General features: G+C 43.3%; 1 protein-coding gene across 3 annotated transcripts in view; it reads right to left on the bottom strand.

The window, feature by feature from the left end:
• Positions 1-22,231, bottom strand: part of MOV10 (Mov10 RNA helicase) — a 45,769-nt gene that overhangs the window by 13,891 nt on the left and 9,647 nt on the right. For all 3 annotated transcript variants that reach the window (XM_060231224.1, XM_060231226.1, XM_060231225.1), the window contains exons 2-10: positions 18,295-18,391; positions 16,914-17,038; positions 14,042-14,268; positions 8,118-8,358; positions 6,765-6,902; positions 4,057-4,219; positions 3,271-3,425; positions 2,346-2,522; positions 1,050-1,197 (exon numbers count right to left, since the gene is read on the bottom strand). In XM_060231224.1, the coding sequence (XP_060087207.1) occupies positions 1,050-1,197; positions 2,346-2,522; positions 3,271-3,425; positions 4,057-4,219; positions 6,765-6,902; positions 8,118-8,358; positions 14,042-14,268; positions 16,914-17,038; positions 18,295-18,391 (1,471 nt within the window). The remainder of the gene's footprint in view (positions 1-1,049; positions 1,198-2,345; positions 2,523-3,270; positions 3,426-4,056; positions 4,220-6,764; positions 6,903-8,117; positions 8,359-14,041; positions 14,269-16,913; positions 17,039-18,294; positions 18,392-22,231) is intronic.

Raw genomic sequence — 22,231 nt, forward strand, 5'->3', positions numbered from 1 at the left:
TCCCCAAAGGGGATGCATTTGTAGTACTTTAACAAAGAAAAAGAAATTCTTATTCTAAAAACAAGCATTTCTCATACATCTTCCACCTAGCAATGCATTTTTACCTGAAATGTAGACAACAATATTATGCGTCCACAAAAGACATGAGATATACATCATTTTAAATCTCAAAAGATCTGTTTTTTGTAAAACATCACTTTCCTCATTAGGGATTCAGGGCAATTCAGCTTTTTACTAAGATACCACCTTATTGCACAATTTAGTAGTCAAATACCCATGACAAGCTTGAGGGTAATAGTAAACTAGTTCAAAAAGTGACAGGGGTGATAACTCTACACAGCCAATCTCCCCACTTCAAAGAAGAAGATGCTGTAAAGTTCCTCCATGCTTGAGAGGAGATAGATGGAGCGTAAAAACAGGGTCTCAGTTAATTACTCTCAACATTTGACAATTAAAAATACATCTGCTCATCAATCTCTAATGTTGACATATTTATTTCCCTCACTATGTCCCCTCCACAGAATTAAACCCAAACAAATGGTAACCATAAAAACTAAGCTTGTTATTCCTGTTTGATCCTTGAATCTGTTTAACATCTTCATTATGCTGTATGCTAATTAAATGCTCGCGCTCTACCTATATGTTTGGACTAGTAATTACCATTTAATTGTATCTAAAAAAATGTGCGTGAACATGAAACTTGAATAAAACTTCGTTGGTCTTAAAACTGTCACTGCACTCAGACTCTGTTCTGCTGATTCAGTCCGTCATGGCTACCCACCTGAATCTGTCAGAGCAATTATGAATGAATCTACTCCACTTTCCCTTCATGACATTCCAAAATCTCATCTAAACTGTTTAAGAGTGCAGGCTGGAATGATAGACATATGACTCTTCCAAGCTTTAGTAAACAATAGATAATTAACCTCTATTCAAAGGAATTTATAGCTGAAAGTAAAAATTACACATATCCTATTAACATGAAATTATATTTGTGCTTAAATTGCACTGTATCATGTGACAAAATGATACTGAATAATTGCACTCACCTGTTTGATGGCCTCTACCATAGTAACAGTCTTTCCAGTACCTGGAGGTCCAAATATGAGGTAAGGGGCTGGTCTGGAAGTGCCTGCCACCACCTGATAGACGGCTCTACTTTGTTCCTCATTTTTCTCCAGGTTGAGATCATATAGACTGGGAGGGGGATGGGAGACAGAAAAGACAGTACAGTACTGGTCATAGCTGGCAAGGAAAAGTATCAAAGCCACCTCATCCCTGCATTCTCTTATGCATCTCAGCTCCAGCATCTCCAAGCTGCTACAGCAGTGATATTCAGTAATACATACATAGCTCTTCTAAGCACTGTTCCCCAATGTGACACCTGTCCTGTTTCAGGAAAGCTGGCAAAACCTTTGCCTGGAGGGGCAGATGGTTCCCACCTTAAACTAGCCACCACCAGAGAACTCTGTGAAGTGCAGGCCTCATCTTAGGGATGGAAGTAAAAATGGTTCTTTCATTGAATGTGGCTCTCTGCAAGCCACAGAGTACCACTGTACTAGAGCATGAATCCTCAACCTTGTTGAGCTGGGGAATCTGCACAAAATGGCTGCCATGGGTGAAGAATAGAAACTATTGGGAGGTTCCAACTTAAGTGTTGTCCTATGAAGAAGACAGCTGCCTCTGAATGGGTGCTCCCTATAGACCAAAAGGTGATGCCTCCTGAAGTACCTCCTGCTCCAATTATTTATTTATTTATATCCCGCCCTTCCCAACAAGTGGCTCAGGGCGGCTCACAGCATAAAATTCCACATAATAACATTTAAGCATAAAACAGTTAAAATTAATTAATACATTTAAAATTATAAAATATTTAAAATTATAAGACATTTAAACCATTTAAAACATTAGGGACAGCAACTTCTAATATAACTACATCTGGATTTCTTGTACCAGCTAGTCATAGGCCAGCAATTAAACTGAAGACAGCCAGAACTAGTTGAACATATGAAGCTGCCTTATACTGAATCAGACCCTTGGTCCATCAAAGTCAGTATTGTCTACTCAGACTGGCAGCGGCTCTCCAGGGTCTCAAGCTGAAGTTTTTCATGCCTATTTGCCTGGACCCTTTTTTAGTGGAGATGCCAGGGAATGAACCTGGGACTGTCTGCTTCCCAAGCAGATGCTCTGCCACTGAGCCACTGTCCCTCCCCAAGTTCATTTCCTTTAGGGAGAAATCAAATCGATGCCAGGAAACACAAAGGTGGGAACCATGGCACCCATGGATGGCATGTAGGGAATCACTGTGCTAGACTCTTCAGGCAGCCTTCTCTCCCACCACTCACCTGAGCCGCTGCCCAGCAGAGAGCAAGGATTCCTGATATGAGAAAGATGGGAAGAGTAAATGCTGCAGTTGCCTTTCCTGGGCAAGAACAACTGCCCGATGCTGAACCCGTAATGGCAGACGATTGAAGGTGAAAGTCACATTAAACTTCATGTTATTGATGAACAGGGATCTCAGCCTGGGAACAAGAAAAGGGGCTGGTGAATATGTGCAAGTAACAAAGCACCTCAGCTCACCTAAGTCCCATCACAAGATCCTTCATGCAGGCTCCCTTAATTTCCACAGTCCATTCTACTCCCAGCTTTTCTATCTATTCCTCTTGCTATTTTCTGCATCTTCCCAAGGACCCTTCCGCAACATACCATGTCCCACCACCTATGCCATCAATCAACTTCACTACCATACTGCTCATTTCCTGTCTTGCCTTTCTCTCCCAACTGCCTCATCTGTATCTATCCTTCAAAATATTATTGACCTAAACAGCTTCTTCTTGCTACATGCTGCTCTTACCCAACCAAGCACTGACATACCTAGCTTGCTGTCAGTTCTGCCCACCATTCTCTATGTTGGGTCTCCCTTTTGTGTCTTTTCTGATGGATGGTTGTCTGTCATGAAAACAAGGCCACTGAACACGCAAGTTCTGTCCAACAGACAGTGGAATCCAGGCATCCCTACATTCTACAATGACCAGATCTTGATCCAAATTATATTCCTTGCCTTTAATGGCCTAGTTACAAGGTCAGGCACAGCAGGTGCTGTTTTCATGTGAAGGTGCTGTAGAGTCTTAAATCACACCTGCTGAACTTCTTCCCCAACACAAAGCTATTGAAAGAACAAGTAGTTATACCAGGTTTAGGAATAGGCAATCTTAATCTCATTTCTAATACAGGAGAGTCTAAAAACTACTTGAACAAGTGGTCACTTACTTTGGAGAGAAGCCCAGCTTGACTTTTTCCAGTTCCACAGCATGAACATAGCCCTGGTACTGGACAACTGGACTCTGTCCACGATCATCAGCCAAAGTAACAAAAAGATGATCACCTTTCAATACTGATGGGCGGTTCTCAGCCACACCAGGTACCTGGAGCAATGAATAAGGTCAGTTTTACACACACACAGAGCACACATATGCACACTGCAGCATTCCAGGTTTGTGATTTCTAGAAGCCCTCCATAACCCTAACATTAGTGAGTTACACTTGTATCCTACCATTCCTACAAAAATTTGCTTTCTCACCATAGTAACCCTAACACAAGTACAGCAAGGAGGCCATGACTTACCCAAGGCTACGCACTAAACTACATAGCTAAGCTGAGTTGCCAACCTCCAGGTAGTAGCTGGAGTTCTCCTGACATAACAACTGATCCCCCAAGCAATAGAGACCAGTTTACTCAGAGAAAATGGCCTCTTTGGAAGGTAGACTTTATGTTATTATACCCATTGAAGACCCTCCCCTCCCCAAACCCCATCTTCCTCAGGCTCCACCCCCAAAATCTTCAGGTATTTCCCAACCCGGAGCTGGCAATCCTACTAGGGAGAGATCTGAAAACCGGTATTTCACAGGCAAACCACTATACCACACTGGATCTTGTTTTAATTCTGTCTTGGGAGTATGATGGGCTGATGGAAAAGGAGCAGATAGGCAGATAGGAAACATCTCCTAGGTAGCACAAGGTAAGGAATACTGTTCTCTGAGCATAAATCACCTCACCTTCAGGACAAGGAGATTCCTATTCTGCAGATCAACCTCCATACAAACGTCCTCCATGTCATATCGACGGATGTCCACCTCCATTTGTATTTCTTCCAGGTGAAGCAATAATTTAAACTTCTCACTATAATTGTTAAATTCCAGTGTGGCTTTCAGAACATTCCTGAGAAAAAGTGCAGAGATCTTCACATCAAATTTTATTTAGTAAGTACTGCTCATCACAACAGATGGATCTATAAATTTTGTTCAGGAATGGCAGGTGCCGACGCAGGAATTTGGGGGCTAGCCCTACAATGGCTTTCCTCCTTCCTTGAGGGTCGGGGACAAAGGGTGGCGGTTGGAGGAGAGATGTCCCAGAGACACCCACTTAATTGTGGGGTGCCTCAAGGGGCAGTTCTCTCCCCAATGTTGTTTAACATCTTTATGCGCCCCCTTGCCCAGATTGCTCGGAGACATGGGCTGGGTTGCCATCAGTACGCTGATGACACCCAGCTCTATCTATTGATGGGCGGCCGGGCCGCTGACACCCCTATAGATTTGGACCGGGCGTTGCAAGCCGTGGCGGACTGGATTAAGCTGAGTGGGCTGAAGCTGAATCCAGCGAAGACAGAGGTCCTTTGCGTGGGTTGTGACGGGCTGGGGGGGGGGGGAGATCTCCCTACCGGCCTTTGACGGTGCGTCACTGATACCAGTGCGCACGGTCAGAAGCCTGGGGGTGCTACTGGAGTCCTCCCTGACAATGGAGGCACAGATAGCAGCCACTGCTAAATCTGCCTTCTTCCACCTTAGAAGGGCGAGGCAGTTGGCTCCCTACCTAGAACGTAGCGACCTAGCAACAGTGATCCATGCACCGGTCACCTCGAGATTAGACTACTGTAATGCCCTCTACATGGGGCTGCCCTTGTGCCGAACTCGGAAACTGCAGCTAGTGCAGAACGCGGCGGCCAGGCTGCTAGTGGGACTGCCCCGGTGGGAACACGCGCGGCCTAGGCTGAGGGAACTGCACTGGCTGCCAATTGTATTCCGAGTCCGCTACAAGGTGCTCGTTATTACCTTTAAAGCCCTATATGGCCGAGGACCTGCCTACCTTAGGGACCGCCTCTCTCCATATGTTCCCCAGAGAGCACTGAGATCCAGCTCCCAAAGTCTTCTAAAAATCCCTGGACCAAAGGAGGCCACACTGAAAGTAACGAGGGAGCAGGCCTTCTCAGTAATGGCTCCCTACTGGTAGAATCAGCTACCAGAGGAGTGCGAGCCCTGCGGGACATTAACCAATTCCGCAGGGCTTGCAAAACTACCCTTTTCCAACAAGCTTATAGGGAACTCTGAATGTGACAACTAGCCACCTGGATAGACATCCCACTGAATATAGCACCTTTAATTTATTATGGTTTTATAATTTTTATGTACGTAACTTTTTAAATTGTATTTTAACTGTATCTTTTATGAATTGTATAACTGATCATGGTATATACCATGTCTTGTTAGCCGCCCTGAGCCTGCTCCGGCGGGGAGGGCGGGATACAAATAAAACTTATTATTATTATTATTGAATGGAAGAGCAGAAGTTGCTCCTTGCCCCAAGGAAAAAGCTTTAATGTAGTTTAAACTTTTTGTTTGCTCTCTGCTGTCCTGCTGTTTTTATGCATTATGCGCAGAGTGGTAAAGCTGCAATACTGCAGTCTGAACTTTCTGCTCATGACCTGAGTTCAATCCCGGCGGAAGCTGGGTTCAGGTAGCCAGCTCAAGGTTGACTCAGCCTTCCATCCTTCCGAGGTCAGTAAAAAGAGTACCCAGCTTGCAGGGGGGGGGGAAGTGTAGATGACTGGGGAAGGCAATGGCAAACCACCCTATAAAAAGTCTGCTGTGAAAACGTCGTGATGCGACGTCACCTCAGAGTCAGAAACGACTGCTGCTTGTGTAGGGGACTATCTTTTTTGTTTAATATGCATTCAGCTTAGTTCTCTTGGGATGATGGCACTGGGTTAATTCACCTCTGTGTAGGAAAAAAATTCTGATTTGGTATTGGGGTTAAAGACAATCAAGACAAACATGTCTTAAAAAAAGATGCATATGACAATTGATCATTGATAATTGAACTTATGATAATTGTGAGTCGCCCTGAGCCTGCCTCGGCGGGGAGGGCGGGATATAAATAAAAGCTTATTATTATCAGCACAGACTTAGCACTGAAGAACATTTTTATTTTAACCATGCTTAACCTGTGAAACCAAGGTCCAGTTTATAGGCTACCATTCAATCCCAGCTTGCTTCAAGAAATCCTGATTTCAGAGCATTCTTGGTTTCCTCCACACAATGGAACTGCTGTCTTAGCCTGCACTACAACATGTAGCTGAGAGAATGCTTCACCGTATCAACACCTTTCTTTATACTGGCGAGTGTTACTTCAGGACCATAAATTCACCGACACCCTTTTCCCTGACACCAAATAAGGAGACATTCCAGCTGAACTAAACCAGGTACACAACAATTTCCAAGGGACCAATTAAATACCCCAACCACTCCTCTGGAGGAGCTGCATAGTTCGATACAGACCAGTACTTCTCTTACCTCATGGTTTCAATAAGCAAGTTTTGAAAAAACTGATAAGATGTAGGACTGATAAATCCCATGTCTAGTAAGCACCAAAGGATTGGGAGGGTTAAGAGGAAAACTGTCAAAGAACTTCCTCATTTACAGGCACTTACCGATGCTTGGCAACCATGGCACGGGAGCCATCATTAGGTGCATGGCCCTCCTGGAGATACCTGACCAGGTCCTTTAAGTTGTCTGGATAGCTGTAGTTATCTAGATGTATTTTTTGTTCAAGTTCATACTGTAAAGAGCTAGAGATGTAGGATGCATATTAAACATGAGCTTATGTCAAGGCATCGATCAGAATCACAATTTTAGTAACACTACCATTTAGGTACATTTTCTACCAATAGATTGTTACCTGTTGCATGGACAGCTTGTGCTCTTTGCCTACCAATTCAGTAGCTAGAGTAGGCCCAAACCAGGAAAATATTAAAACTACTGCTCAGATTTCCAGGATGGCATAAGGGCAATTCCACATATTCATTTTCAGCACAATATAATGTAAGTAATGACTTGCACATCTGAAACTCTCACCACAGATCAAACACCATAGCCAATGCTTTGATAGCTTAGGTATCTGTTTAAATACCAATGTGTTTTGTGGTACTAGTGACTGTAGTAGTGTAATAGTAGTGACTGTAGTGGTAGTGACCGAAGGATGAACAAACATAAAATAAACTGGTATTTAGCCAGTCTCTTTGTTTCTCAATAAGGATAGAATATGGGTGACTAAACTCAAGGGTGCTACTGCTATGGAACAGCTATTAGTCTGCAATTGGCAGAGGAATATGACTAAAAATGGGAGGGGAAACAGGGAGGAAATGCATCCAAAAAATGTTGAGCAAATACTACAGGTTTTTCGTCACATCCTGAAACATCTTTTTCTCTCCTTGCCCATTTTTATATTGACAATCCAGTCTGATTATAGAGCTCTGAAGAACTTGAAGGCGGCACTTTATTTTGGATGATCTCATGAAAAAGACATTACACTATTTTGCTTTTAAAAAAGTTTTTTCTGAGAAACAAACATAGCAATCTACCATCTTAATCTTAAGGACAATTCACAGGACATAGAAAAAGGACACACAGTTCTATAAGAAATGACAATCCCTAATGGTCGGAGCTCCATCCACCCAAAGTCCAGAACCACTCCTCCACTCAAATTTCCACTGTTTACCCATAGGGTGTTAGCTATGGAACTGAGGAAACATAACCTCTACCCCAGAAGGTTTAACAGTGTACATCACACAGGCAAGACACACAAAAAGAAAGAAATAGCAGACAAAGTAGGTTGGAGTGAGGAGGTATGGTCAACGGACTTTGGAAGAACAGGTAAGGAGAGGAAAGACACAGGCAAGGAGCAGATCTGCTGACAAGCTGTGCTCTAACGGAGAAAACTGGCTTAAGGATGAGGTGGGAGGTTGATCTAAACAAAGAAAGCACAATAGAGAACTGCTACATACACATTTGGTGGGATGCCACCCTCTGTAGTCAAAAGCTGAGGTTTACGAAGATTGGCTTGATAGGGTCGATATGGAGCAGAAGGACCCAGCTGTTCCGCTAATTTGCTGTTAGCAACAGCTGACACAAAACGCCCAATTGTGAAAAATTCAGTCTGCTTGCTGGTGAACTCAAACAGCACAGGTGCAGCAAAGTAGCCATAGAAGTGTGTCATGCAGCACACTGAGATCTCACATGATGCCCCTGAGGGGAAAAAACAGAAAGAAAACCTCATTCCATTTACAAGGTAGCAGGGAGGAGGTGTAAATCCCACCCCCACCCCAGTATTTATTGGGAGGATGAGGAGGCTTGTACACATAGCTTTCAAGATAGGGAATTAAATGTTTTCAATCAGATAATACATTAAATGTTCATTAAGGGTATGGAAGATGTCAACTGTTCATTGTAGATTCTAAAAAGTATTGTGTATCTGTAAATAGACAAATGTCTGTTTCTTACCAATGAGACTTGGGTATGTTAATATCGCCCTTTGCCAACTACTGGGCATAACTCTAGACGAGCTACGTCCGCATCTAAATCATCCCGAAATGATGGGGTGTCAGCTGGGTAGTGCCGTGGAAGACTGGAGCAGCCGCGGTGTTGAGCGGTAACTCACTCAACCGGTAGCCAGAGACCGTCAGCGCGGCCAGCTACAGGGCTTTGGATGGTGCTGGGAAAACCCCTGAGGTGGAGCGGGAGGCTTCTGGGTGTCACGGCAGCATGTGGCGTCTTACCCCAATATTGAGATCTGCTGGACAGCCCGAAGGCGCCTGTGGATATCACTGGAGGAGGAGCGTACTGGCGGTGGCCCGGTCTACTTTCGAATACCCCGACACTACATTCAGACGTCACAATCAAGGGACTTAGAGGAGACTGCTAACTTTGTGGACTGGCCCGAACCAACTGGAAGCAAGTGGCTGCTGAAGATAAAGCCCTCCGGAGGTTTGGAGAGCCCCAGCCGTCTGCATCCAAAGAGGTCCAAAAGGGGAGAACTGCTGCTCGACAGGATTAATAGAGAGCTTATTCTGTTCTCTGTCTTGCACTCAGCACTTTCATTTACATCCTGGCAAAGTCCATCATCCTATTTAGCTTATATGTTACTACTGAGCCATTAACATTGCTTATCACTGGTTATTTGAATTTATTTTAGTTAACTGTTTGGTGGGTTGGGTTAATCTAATTGGTAAAGTTGTACTCAAGAGACTGAGGAAGGGATCTAATTAACTAATTATAAATTGAGGAGGGGGCTTGATTAATTACTTATCAATTGGGTTAAGTTAATCTTATAGAATTGAAGATTGATTTAATTAACTAGTGGGATTGAAATTTATTTAAATTGATACCATTTAATTGCTACTTAATAGATTGGTTTTGTTAGTGGATTAAGTTGAGTTAAATTAATTTGGGAGGGTTTGTAGAATCTTTCGGGCTCAAGTGCCGTGTTCTACTGGAGAAAGTTTTTCTTCCAGACGTTTCGTTCTCAGCTGCGGAGAACATCTTCAGTGGCGTTGCAGCCGGAGCAGGCGCTCTGACCTTCTTGGCTGCTGTGCATTGAGTGAGGCCAGGGCTGTGAGAAAAACTTTCTCCAGTAGAATATGGCACTTAAGCCCGAAAGATTCTACAAACCCTAATGATGTTACCAGCTGTGAAAACCTGAAATCTTTGATAATTTGGGAGGGTTTTATATTAATTACTAATAAGGGCTTAATTAGTAGTTGGAGTCAATTTAGTTGTAGAATCTAGATTGTGTGATTAGTGGGCTTGAAGTAGATAAAAAAAAACCCTGTAATAGACTAAGAAACTGCAGAGTGACATTGTGGTGGACACAGGCTAGGTGGACCAACTCTGCCCGATAGCACTGTGTAAGGGAGGCCATGACTAGGTCAGGGATTTCGGTCATTTGGGAGCAGGGGAGATATGGCGGTGGCACTAGGTCTCAGAGATTAGGAAGAGGTCAGAGATATGGGAAAGCTCGGACCTCTTCCCTCCTACGTCCCATCCCAAGGTATGTAGGTTGCGGGGCTAGGAAGATTTATCCGGCTCCAACATAGGTGTTGATTAATGCCAGGTCTATCAATAATAAGACCTATACCCTGCATGATTATTTCATGGAGCAACAGATAGACCTGGCATGTGTGACGGAGACCTGGGTCCGGGAGGGCAAGTCGGTCACCCTGAACCAGCTTACCCCACCCGGGTTCTCAGTCCTTCACCAATCGTGGACTACCGGCTGGGGGTAGGGGGTTGCAGTGCTCATTCACGAGTCTTTCTCTTTTAGAGCACTTCCCGCCCCAAACATCATGGACATTGAACGTGTCAGTCTGGTGTGGGAAGCTGAGGAGAGTTTGGCTATCTGGGTGGTGTACCACCCGCCCAACGCATCCCCAGAGAGCCTGCCTGACCTGCTGGAAGCTGTATCGACCTGGGCATTGGCCTTCCAGACTATTAGTCCTGGGGGATTTCAATGTCCATGTTGATGATGCAGCTTCACTGCAGGCTCAGGACCTGGTGTCATCCATGGAGGCACTGGGACTCAGCCAGATTGTTTCGGCACCCACTCACCAGGCCGGCCATACACTCAATTTTATCCTTGGGGCTGGGATAACACCGGATCTGATAGCTGTTGATACAGTTCCATGGTCAGATCATTAGGCCCTGAAAGTCCGACTGGACCTGCAGCCCTCCTCTTGTTTGGGCGGTGAGATTTATGCTCGCCCGCGGAGTCAACTGGACCCAGAGCGGCTTCGGGAGGCTCTGTGGGATCTGATGCCCCCAGGCAGATCGTTGGAAGAGCTAGTGAAGGACTGGTATTCCCGGGTCTTCACAGCCGTTGGTGACATCGCGCCCCGGCGCTCTCTCCGCTGCCTCACCAAAGCAGCTCCTTGGTATACCTTGGAGCTGCAGAGGATGAAGCGGCAGCTCAGACAGCTAGAGCAAGTGTGGCGGAGATCTTATGACGAGGAGTCTAGAACTTCTTATAGAACGTTTATGAAGGTCTATGAGAAGGCAATGAAGTCTGCTAAGAGAGATTTCTATGCGGCCTCTGAGAAATCGCGCCCAGCCCCACTGTTTAGAATGATTCGATCACTGACTACACTGCCGACAGGCAATCAAAAGTTTAGGGAACTGGATTTAGGCTGTGAGGCTTTTGCGAATTATTTTACAGATAAAGTCTTGACTCTCTGCCATAGTCTCCCTGCCACAATTGATACAGTACAGGAACTGGAAGCCTGTTGTCCGTCTTCAGGTTCTGTGTTGGACCACTTCAGCTGTCTCTCTCAGGAGGATGTGGACAGGATCTTGGCTTCAGTGAAGCCCACCACTTGTCCTCTGGACCCATGTCCATCCTGCTTGTTAAAGCAGGTGGGAATGACATTCAGGGGCCCTTGGCTCAGATTGTTAACTTTTCCATGTTATCAGGTTCGCCCACTTTTGAAGAAGCCATCTCTGGACCCTTTGGTCCTAGCCAATTATCGCCCAGTCTTGAATTTACCATTTCCGGGTTAGATAATTGAAAAAGCAGTGGCAGAGCAGTTTCAAGTTTTCCTGGAAGATGCATCTGCCCTTGATCCCTTCCAGTCTGGCTTCCATCCTGGTCACGGGATGGAGACTGCTTTGGTCGCCCTCAGTGATGACCTTAGAAGGCATCTGGATCAAGGGTCAGTGCTGCTACTGCTTTTAGATCTCTCAGCAGCGTTTGACACGGTTGACTACAATCTAATGACCCACTGCCTTGATGACACTGGAGTTCAGGGGACTGCCTTACAGTGGCTTTCCTCCTTTCTCCGTGGTTGGGGATAAAGGGTGGCAATTGGCGAGCAGACCTCCCTGCGTCATCCACTGGAGTGTGGTGTACCACAGGGAGCTATTCTCTCGCCAATGATGTTTAACATCTATATGCGCCCCCTTGCTCAGATTGCCAAAGGTTTTGGGGCTGGGTTGTCACCAGTATGCAGATGACACCCAGCTCTATCTGTTGATGGACGGCCACCCAGACTCTACCCCAGACCATCTAACCAGGGCGCTGGAAGCAGTGGCTGGTTGGCTGCAACTGAGCCAGCTGAAGCTTAATCCAACCAAGGCGAAGGTCCTGTACGTGAGTCATGGGGGGCTAAAATCGGGCATCCGACTCCCCACTCTGGATGGCACATCTCTCACGCCAGCTCAGAAGGTGAGGAGTTTGGGGGTGATACTGGATGCCTCCCTTTCTATGGAGGCCCAGATCACAGCTGTTGCATGCTTTGCCTTCTACCATCTTCAGCAGTCCAAACAACTGGCGACCTATCTGGCCCCTCGGGACTTAGCTACAGTGATCCATGCAACAGTCACTTCCAGGCTGGACTACTGTAACTCGCTCTACGCAGACTTGCCTTTGAGGCTGATCCGAAAGCTCCAGCTGGTGCAGAATGTGGCAGCACGCTTGCTGACTGGATCGCCTGTACAGCGCAGTCTGCACTAGCTACCAATTGAGTACCGGATCCGCTTCAAGGTTTTAGTATTGACATATAAAGCCTTACGCGGCCTGGGACCAGCATACCTGTGGGACCATCTCTCCCCATATGAGCCCCGGAGGTTGTTGTGTTCAACCAGTCAACACCTCCTGACCCATCCCTGGCCCAAGGGGCGTCCGGCTTCCCTTGACCAGGCCCAGGGCTTTTTTGGCCCTGGCCCCGACCTGGTGGAATCAGCTCCCTGTGGAGGTGCGGGCCCTACCGGATTTGTTATCATTCCAGAGAGCCTATAAGATGGAGCTGCTCTGCCAGGCCTATGGCTGAGGAGGGTGGACGTCCTTATCTTATTATTCCATCTACATTGGCCTCCCTGCACTGATTGCCTAAGATCGGGCTGATACAGCTGATACTTTTGGACAAGTGTGCCTTAAGTGATATGTCCACACCTTCTATGACTTAACTGCCATCCAAGCTGCTTGAACTAACCGAGCTGTGGCTTAACTGCTTATTTTAATCTTTCAATATGTTTTAATAGTTTGATTGTTTACTTTTTATCTGTTAGATTGTTTATTGTTAGTTTTAATGGTTTACTATGTTGGAATCCACCCTGAGCCCACCATGGAAAAGGGCGGATTACAAATTAACAGAAATAAAATAAATGAATGAATGAATGAATGTCAGGTAATAGCATTAATGTACCTGTGCTATATAGCTATACCAAAAGTTGCTATAATTTTCAAGACTACTGATTAAATCTGGATGTAAATGTTCATTTTTGCAAATGCCTGGTAAAATTTTGCCCTCAAATATCCAAAATGTGTGGAAAATTTTTCATTTGCTAACTTGATAGTAACATGTTATCAGGGAATCGAATGTCAGCTAAATCAAGATGCCATTGAGTAAATCAACAGCTGAAACTTGCTGAAAACCTTCTCAACAATCAGGGTCACTGAAGGCTTACAGCCATTTGAGTGTGCCCTTTCACTCCCCCTTGGAGGATGCAAAAGGGACCACTCAAATGGCTGCTTTGGGGGTGGCACTTCTGGGTTTTGGCCCACTTCCAGATTTTCTGGGAGTGGCCCAAAAACTATCATTTTGGGGTAGGATTTCTGTCCTCCTACCAGCCAGCTGGCCAGAGGGCAGGGATCAAAGTCAGCTTTCCTATGGCTAAAAACTGTTGAATCAAATAGCCTACTTCCAGCCCTCCCTAGATTACATTCCAAACACTGCTCAATAGCACCCAGCCCCTTTTAACTGCAGACAAGCAAAAAACCAAAAACAACTCATTAAACTAAAATGTTCAGTTTCCAGCCACTTATAACGTGCTTTCTTAGTACACATTTAATTTGACTACAGTAGAATTTTATTTTTTCTTTCTCAGTTCCCATTGCTACTCAGCCCAGCAATACATTTCAACAAATAAATACAGGTGTTACCTGGTAGAAGTCTTAGAGGCAGAGGCTGGGATACCACAAAGGTTAACTCACGACTTTTACGCAGGATTCTGTAGGCATTCAGAGTCACATCATGAGCCCCACCATTTTTGACAAGCATAGTAATTGTTTTGGCCTCATTAGGAGACACAGGAAAGCGAATACGACCATTCGGTAGATCATGCTGAGAAACAATATCCACGCCATTCTTCTTCGAAATGAATTCAGCTCTAGGGAATAAAAACTGCAGAGTTACCTATTTCCCACAAGATACACCATCTCATACACACGTTTACATGGCAGGGCTTAGTTGTTTGGTGGTGGTAAAATGCTTTGGTGATAGCTCAAAACAAGAGCCTTTCAGAAGGAACTGAAGTCATTCAGGCAATACGTCAGAAATCATCCCACCAAAGTACCCAGGTGTACATTTCATAACAGTACCCAGACTTTGTTTATGCCTCCTGTCATGATTGGGTCGGGTATTATGGGGAGCAACAACTCTAATCCCTCCACCCTCTTTTTCCACTCTTCCCTAGGAAAGAAATGTCCTCATTTTAACCCAGACTTGCTAGCAATAGAGTAATTAACTGACATTTATTACCCCATTCTGACATGTTACTGTTTTATTGGTTTCCCATGCAAATGCTATCCAGACCAAATGTTCTTGCAATTTGTTAATTTCACTATTTTGCCATTGGATTCTAACATTATACCACTTTGCATTCTAAACCATTGCCCACCAGCTATATGTAGCTCTACTCACTGAACCCCATTCCATTGTCTGATAAAGTATGCATGCATCCGAAAGCTTACATTCTAAATAAAACTTTGTTGGTCTTAAAGGTGCTACTGGACTCCAACTTTGTTATACCAACAAGATGATCATGATGATGGATGAGTCAGCTTGTATGAACCTGAAGTTTGCACTATTGCCTTAGAAACCAATTAAGAGTCATACTTAGCCATGCTTTGCACAAAGAATCATACTTTGATATGGTGATATATTAAGGCTTGATGTGTTTTATATTAAGACCTGCATTTGATATTAATATTAAGACTTGCATTTTCTATTAAGAGACCTCTACATAAAAGGTTTCCAAAACATCAGAGCCACTATCTTGAAGAAAAGTGCTAAACAGACAAAAGGAAAGCTTCTGAGGAAGTTGTGGATGGGTCAGGATGACAATAAAAAGAAAAAGCAAACATTATCATTCTAGGAAAAGCCTGATCCATCCCAGAATGAACTCCATGTTCCCGTAATGAACCTATATGTGTCATTGGGCACTTCTAATGTTAACAAAAATAATTTGTCCTGCCCCAGAAAAAAGTTTTGGAATATCACTAAGAAGGCACTTTTTTTACACCAGCTTAAGTAACCTGGGGGGAGGGAGATAGCCCAATGGGAACAGGACAAGGTATGAAGTCATGATTAATTAACCAGTTAAAGATTACCTGTACCATGTTGCACATGCTAACAAACCTATTTCAATGGACCTGATTCTTTGACAAACATTTATAAACACAGAGAGATCTGTGTGTGTTCATGTGTTTGCTGTAGTTTACTGGTAAGCTACTCCCTTGGTTCTGTGTTTGGAGGACTCTGCAGATTGCACAGTTTCCTGATTGACTGCATTGGGGAAACACGGTAGTCCACAAGTTGCGCGTGTGGAACAATGACACCTCCCTACTATCACAAAACAATATTTGTAAACCACTAACAGCTATAGTAAAGCAGTTTCTCTACTATATGATGTAATTTTTGCTGTCAGCTAGAGACAGTGAAACTGTATTTTACCTTGTGCAAGTGCAGTCTGAACGAAAAGGCATGATGAAGGGATAATGAAAGTGGGTACAGTAACCCCCACTCCCAAAGACAAGAGAAACACATATTGAAGTTCTCAAGTGGACACCAAGTATGATCGATGCCTTCACTATCAAAGAGGGACACCAGCCCCACCTAGGCTGGTATTCCAGAATTTGGTAATTATCTCTACCCAAAATGGAGGGAGGAAATTACAATTTTTATTTTGCATTGACATGCAACCCATTTCTATCTTATCCAGTCCAGCTATCTTCAATAAACTCATGCAGAAGATCTCAGGTTTAATTCCTAGTAGATGAAACTATCTAATAGCTAGTGATATGGAAGATCTCTACCTGAGACACCTGAGAAACTGCTGCTACTTACAGAATACTCACCTTGACTGCTGGAGAGTTCAAAAGTGCTGAAAAGCAGCAGACTGATTAGAGAAAAGAAAGTGAAGGAGGTAACTATGAACTATTATTGAGCAACATATGAGACAAAGAACATGATGTTAGGTCACAAATGACTCATGGTAATCTCATCCACAGGGCACTCCAAGCATTATAAATGGAATCTACCTTAGGATAAATGGAAACTACTTTAGGGAGAAACCTAAGACTAGGGCGAAGGATTACACTCTCAGGAAAAAAACTTCAAAAATGAAAAGTCTATCTGAAGAGCCATTAACCCGCTAACCCTCCTGGCTTCACTTCTGTCACTAAGAAACACACCTTTATAGAAAGTTCAGTTGAAGAATACACAGCAAGGTGCTCAAAAGGCTTTAGCATTAACTGTTCCAACACAACAGACAGTGACCAGTGGGGCATGAAAGATTCCTGGGTGGCCAAAGATTACCTAGTCCTTTAAGAAACACAGCATGTGGTCCCTGGGCAGAAACAAGTTTCTGGCTTTGGCATATAGTGCCCCCTGGAAGTTTTTAGTTATAAAGACCTATCTAATAGCAGGCCTGCTCATGTGCAGTCCCCAGAAAATCAATGCTGAATAAGCGGTGGATCCACATTACCTTATATAGCACATCATTTTCACACACACACCCCCGTGGTCCTATACCTGTCTTTGGCACGTGACCTTCGAGGAGGTGGGCCAGCAACTGAATCAGGACCAAGCGGAGTCTGATCTCCAGCATCATTTCCTGATCTCCAGTACTGATTGGCAAACTTCACTTTCTTCTGCACCTGTACAAAGGAAGCAACAGGAAGGCTTGCAGCAACAGTTAGGACAAAGGCTATAGCATAAAGTTTTGCCCCTCAATCTTTCCTTGCAACTTTCAATGCCATTTTCCATGTTTGTGCAGTGGAATCCCCAAATTGCAGCATACATGCAGCTTTGTTCAAGTTCTCTCCAGCTTCTGATTTTAGTGAACAAAAAGCTCAAGAAACAAGGAAATAATGACTTGGAGCTATAGCTACCAGAGCACCACATATTAGACCAAAACACTGCAAACAGTTGCCAAGGAGGAGACTGCCCTGCCCAGCAACTGCCTGTAGCTTTTTAGCCAAAGAGGCTTACTTTTCCCTTGGAGAGTCATAGCTAGTATTATTTCCTTGTTCCTTATATGGATTCAAACAAATCATACATCTAGCCCAGCCCGTTCTAAACAAATTGGCAAGCGTTCTCCAGACTTCCAGAGAGAAAAGTTAATTGCTATAGTCTAAGAACAAGTACTCCCATATTGAATGAATATGGTACTCAAAAGCTAATACTAAGTATCAGAATTACTAAATACTAAAGTATCACAAGTACTAAGCACTAAAAATACTTTGGATACATAAAGATCCACTATATAGTGGAGGTTTAAAATTTTACTGTTGATCAGAGCTTCGATAAACTGAAGCTGCTCTGAATATTTTGATAAAGGAAATGTCTTTTCTATGATTTCTCAAGTGTACTACTATAGTTATGTGTTTGATTTAGTCATTGTATTTAGTGACCATGTGTCAGTTATGCTTTTAGACTAACTGGCCTTAACAGGGCTGTTGTGAAGTTAAAACGGAATAGAAAAGAACATAAGTCCAGAGGCATCCTAAAGTATAACAAAATTTATGGCAGGGTATCTTTTGTGCGTCACAGTGAATCATGAAAACTCATACTGTCACAAACATTGTTATTCTTCAAGGTGCGACTGGACTCTTGCTCTTTTCTACAGCTACAGATAACAGGGTCTGCTCACCCATGCACCAGTGTGTGGCAGAGTCAAACAGATCGAGTCTGTAATGGAACAGTTCATAATACAAGTCAGAATTTCTTTTTTTAAAAATTGCATTAAAACTTGTATAAAACTAACATTTAGGAGAGAAGTCTTAAAATATACTAGGCCCCTATTTTTGACTTGCAGTTCTGAACAAACACTTCTGTACTTTCTGTGGCTCATTCCATCATGCTCAACCCATTAGGACAAAATTCTAGAATCGACAACACAGCCATTTCTTACAGAGCCAAACTGCACAGTGTTCTTGAGTACTACAGCACGGCCACATCGTCCAAGAGTATAGAGCACACTGGAGAAATTGGGTCTTCTTTCATTATCTCTGCCCAAGAAAGAACAAACAAAAGCAAGAATGTTAATTCCACAACTGAAGCTAAACCACTGGAATGCTTAAGGCTTCCTGTCCAACTGACTGCCCAAGAGGATTCCCATTTTCACACAGCTGCATAGAAGAGATGTTGGAGGGGGGAGGTGGACTTCCAGGATCCGTCATCTTGGCTTTGGAGTTGTCTGCAGATCATCTCCCTGCAGCAACTCTGAGTCGGGCCGTTGGAGGGGTGTCACAGAAGTGATGCCCCCATAGGAAAAGCCCGAAGGGCTTTTTCTTCGGCATGGGACTTTTATGGGGGGAGGGGGGCAGCGACAACTGCCCTCTGTGCTCTTTGTGCATCCTGAAGCTCCGCGGCCATGAACGCTGGCATATCAGCAGAAAAAGAACTCCTGATCGCTTTTATGCTTTCACTTTCCCCAGTACATCTTTAAAGCAGCATTTTTCCACTTCTAAAGCGACGATTCTACTTAACAAGTAGGTGTTTTTTTTTCTAACTTTACTCCCTGATGGGTCACTCTGCATAACAACAAAAGACTAGCTCAAAAGACAACCTCAAAAGGCCTCGAAACGCTACGAGCAGTCTTAACTATTTAAACTTGATTGAATACAATCATCAAAATTGACCTGGACTATAATTGGATATATATCAAAGAGATTACCAAGAATCTGCAATACGATCTGAACACAAAGGAGATGTACAGTAAAGAGTTCTGTTTCTACTGCCTGACTGTATTTGAAAGAATGGTTTCTAAAACTTTAGTTGAAGCTGTTGTAGAACGGGGACTAACAGGAGAAGGTACAATCTGACTTAAGAGAGTGAGTGTTGATATGGCATCATTTAATGAAATGGCACATGGAAAAGATATTTGCGCAAATCTCAGCCTTCTGAAGGAAGATCTTATCTCATTTATGCAACTCCTTAGAGATTATTTTATGTTGACAGCTAATGATCTGAGGGAATAAGATCCGACAGCTAATGAAATGCTAAATCTGCAGGGGTCCAGTGTAATCCAAAATGCCCTCAAAACGAGGATGGGGAATTGTCAGGTGGGCACCTGGCTTAATCAGGATCTTTTACCTATGTATACAGGATTCCACATCCAGAAATTAATGCTTAACAATATTAGGGACTCTAATTAAGTAAAACAATTACAATTTATTCCAGAAAAATATAGGCTTGCATACAAGATAAAATACTCATAAAATCATTCATACAGTCCTAGAAAATATATAGAGAGATATAGAGACAACATATGGGTAGACAAACTGGGTGATAATTACCGGTCGTAGTCTTCAAGAAGGCTCCAATGGCGACGATAGAGGACAGGGGAAATGGACCCAAAACTGATCAGGAATCGGGGATGGATCTAGACAGCGGAACTAGGGTACTGCTAGATGCACACCTGAGTGGAGTTGGGTCAGAGGTTAAATAGACTACCTTGGATCCTCAGAAGATGGGAGGTGCGAGAGAGGAGAAAGGGGAGGCTCTGCAGTGACCATAAGGGCTGGACTTCTTCAGTAGCCAATAGCAAGTTAATTGGTGGCACCTAATTGGGTGCCCATGACTGACCAATGAACAAGCTTCGTCCAGGGGTACCTGGTTGGACTTTCAGGTTGCAATGGACCAGGGTGAGGCTCCAAAATGGGGAAAATTACTGGGTGAAGGTGTGCTTGAGTTTACCAAACTTATCTAAAAAGGTGACAAAAGATGGCCAAATTGCTACCTAAGGTAACACCCAGTTTACACAAAGGAACTTGGCTCTGGCTGAAGATGGTCTTCCTCTTGTTCAGTCTTCTTCTTGGCACCAGTCTTTGTCTTGAGTTCCGTTAGACAAAGGCTTAGGCGGTCTGGCAGAATCCGCGCCTAAGATAAGCTTGATTGCCTTATGCAGAAGTTGAAGCAGCTGTTGGATATGAAGTCAGGAAAACAAGATGGATTCTGGTGGTGTTAGCCTTTGGTTCATGGAAACAGGCTGGAAACTGTTTGCCTGTACAGTTCATAGCGGCGTGGCTTCTTCCACTGCAGCGGCCAGGACTGGGCATGCAAGGAGCAGCTGGAAGCTTGTCTGTAGTTCTGGCTAACACTCATCCAGAGATGTAGAATGCTGCTGCAAAGCTGAGGCTTATAGTATCCACATAAGCCTTAGAAATCGTGTGCAAAGTCCACTTCTTAGAGCAGATGTGTGCCAGTCAAAACTCCAGGCACCCTGGCAACCATACTGGTGATCACAATGTCCATGTGTATGAAAAGCAAGGGGCCTTTTCTTACACCAGTACGGCAGTGAAAGTAGAAGGGAAAACTGGTATTTTGCGAAGCAAACAAAGGAAAAGTAAAATGGTCTCTTTCAAAACTGGACTGGAAATTAAGCTGCAGTAAAATCAAGTGGAGAGGGAAAAATGGCAATGAATTCTTCCTCCTGTGGTGGAGGGGGCAGGCCATGTTGAGAAGAGAAAAGCTGCACTTCAATCAACAAATCTGGATTTGGAAGGCCATTTGAAAAAAGGATTTTGGATTTTTTTCTTCTGCTTTGGTGAATGGTTGAACAAGGAATTCTGACTAAGAAATGAAATGTGATATGTGATAACAAAAGATAAACTATGAGTAAATGGGTTGCCTCGGATACAATTTGGGTGCAGAAATCAAAAGAACTTAAAAGTTTTTTTAATCTTTGGGAAGAAGGACTCTGGAATTTGGGTTCTTTTCTTTTTTTCCCCCTTCCCTGATGAATAAACAAACACATAACCATTAATAATGAACAGATGTTAAACTTTAAAAGAATAAGGGAGATCTTGAAAAAGTAATGAGTGTAGTTAACATATTTCTCTATATAGTCGTTGTATTGACAGTTTGCCTATTCAGTGAGACTGCTTATGATGTAAGAATAGGATCAAGGGTGAAAAGGCAGATAGCATAATTGCTGTGGAATTTGGTAGACTTGGTAATTCGACAAAATTGCTTTTAGTATGTTAGCAGGAGAAATGGTTTAGACGGAGATAGACAAAATATGCAGTTGTATTTTAGGTAATTTGCTATGGACAAAGAAATGATTTTTATGTGCTTTTTTAATAAGGACTTTGCTAAATTAATAACTTACTTTCTGCTTATTATAGGCATGAGTTAAATTAGATGAATTTGACGTTGAGACAGTCTTGAAAGGAAAAAATCTTTTTTCTTAACTGGTTATATTTGTGTTTAAGAAGAATTGCTTAATTTTACATTGCTTTACTAGTTTATTAAAATTATTTTTTTCTATCCTGGTAAAAGAAGAAAGGAAGGTAATATTTAAGGAGATTTTCATACTTGTAGGTAGAATGATCTGAGCATTTTATTGGGAGGTGGAATTATAATTGATATATTTGTACTGGTTTCTGTTTTCTCCACTCTATCAAGACCCCCTTTCCCTCTTTTTATGTATTTTCTGCAATGCTTCTTTATTGTAGTATCAGAAGAGATATGGGGGACAAGTGATTCTACCATAGCCGGAATCTGGCATTACTATGGCATATGCTCTCACTTCTGTGAATATGAGTCTTATTGCTTACAGATCCAAATACAGATACTTATTTAAGGCAATTCATGCAAATAATGCAATAACAACTTTAACAACACTCAGGGGACAAACGCGCAGCATGTGGAACAATGTGAATTAATTTTCCTTTTTCACTGTGTCCACCTGTGAATTCAAATTACTATTAGAGTGATTTTGTTCAAGGGATACTGCAAGGCATATACCTGCAATACCACAAGAATGGAATTGAAACTAAGAGCTAAATTCCAACTAGACAAGAGTTCCCATGGGACATTTAGGCGTATCAGCACAGCTCATGTTT

Source organism: Heteronotia binoei, chromosome 2 (assembly GCF_032191835.1).
Source record: "Heteronotia binoei isolate CCM8104 ecotype False Entrance Well chromosome 2, APGP_CSIRO_Hbin_v1, whole genome shotgun sequence".
NCBI classification, from domain to species: domain Eukaryota; kingdom Metazoa; phylum Chordata; class Lepidosauria; order Squamata; family Gekkonidae; genus Heteronotia; species Heteronotia binoei.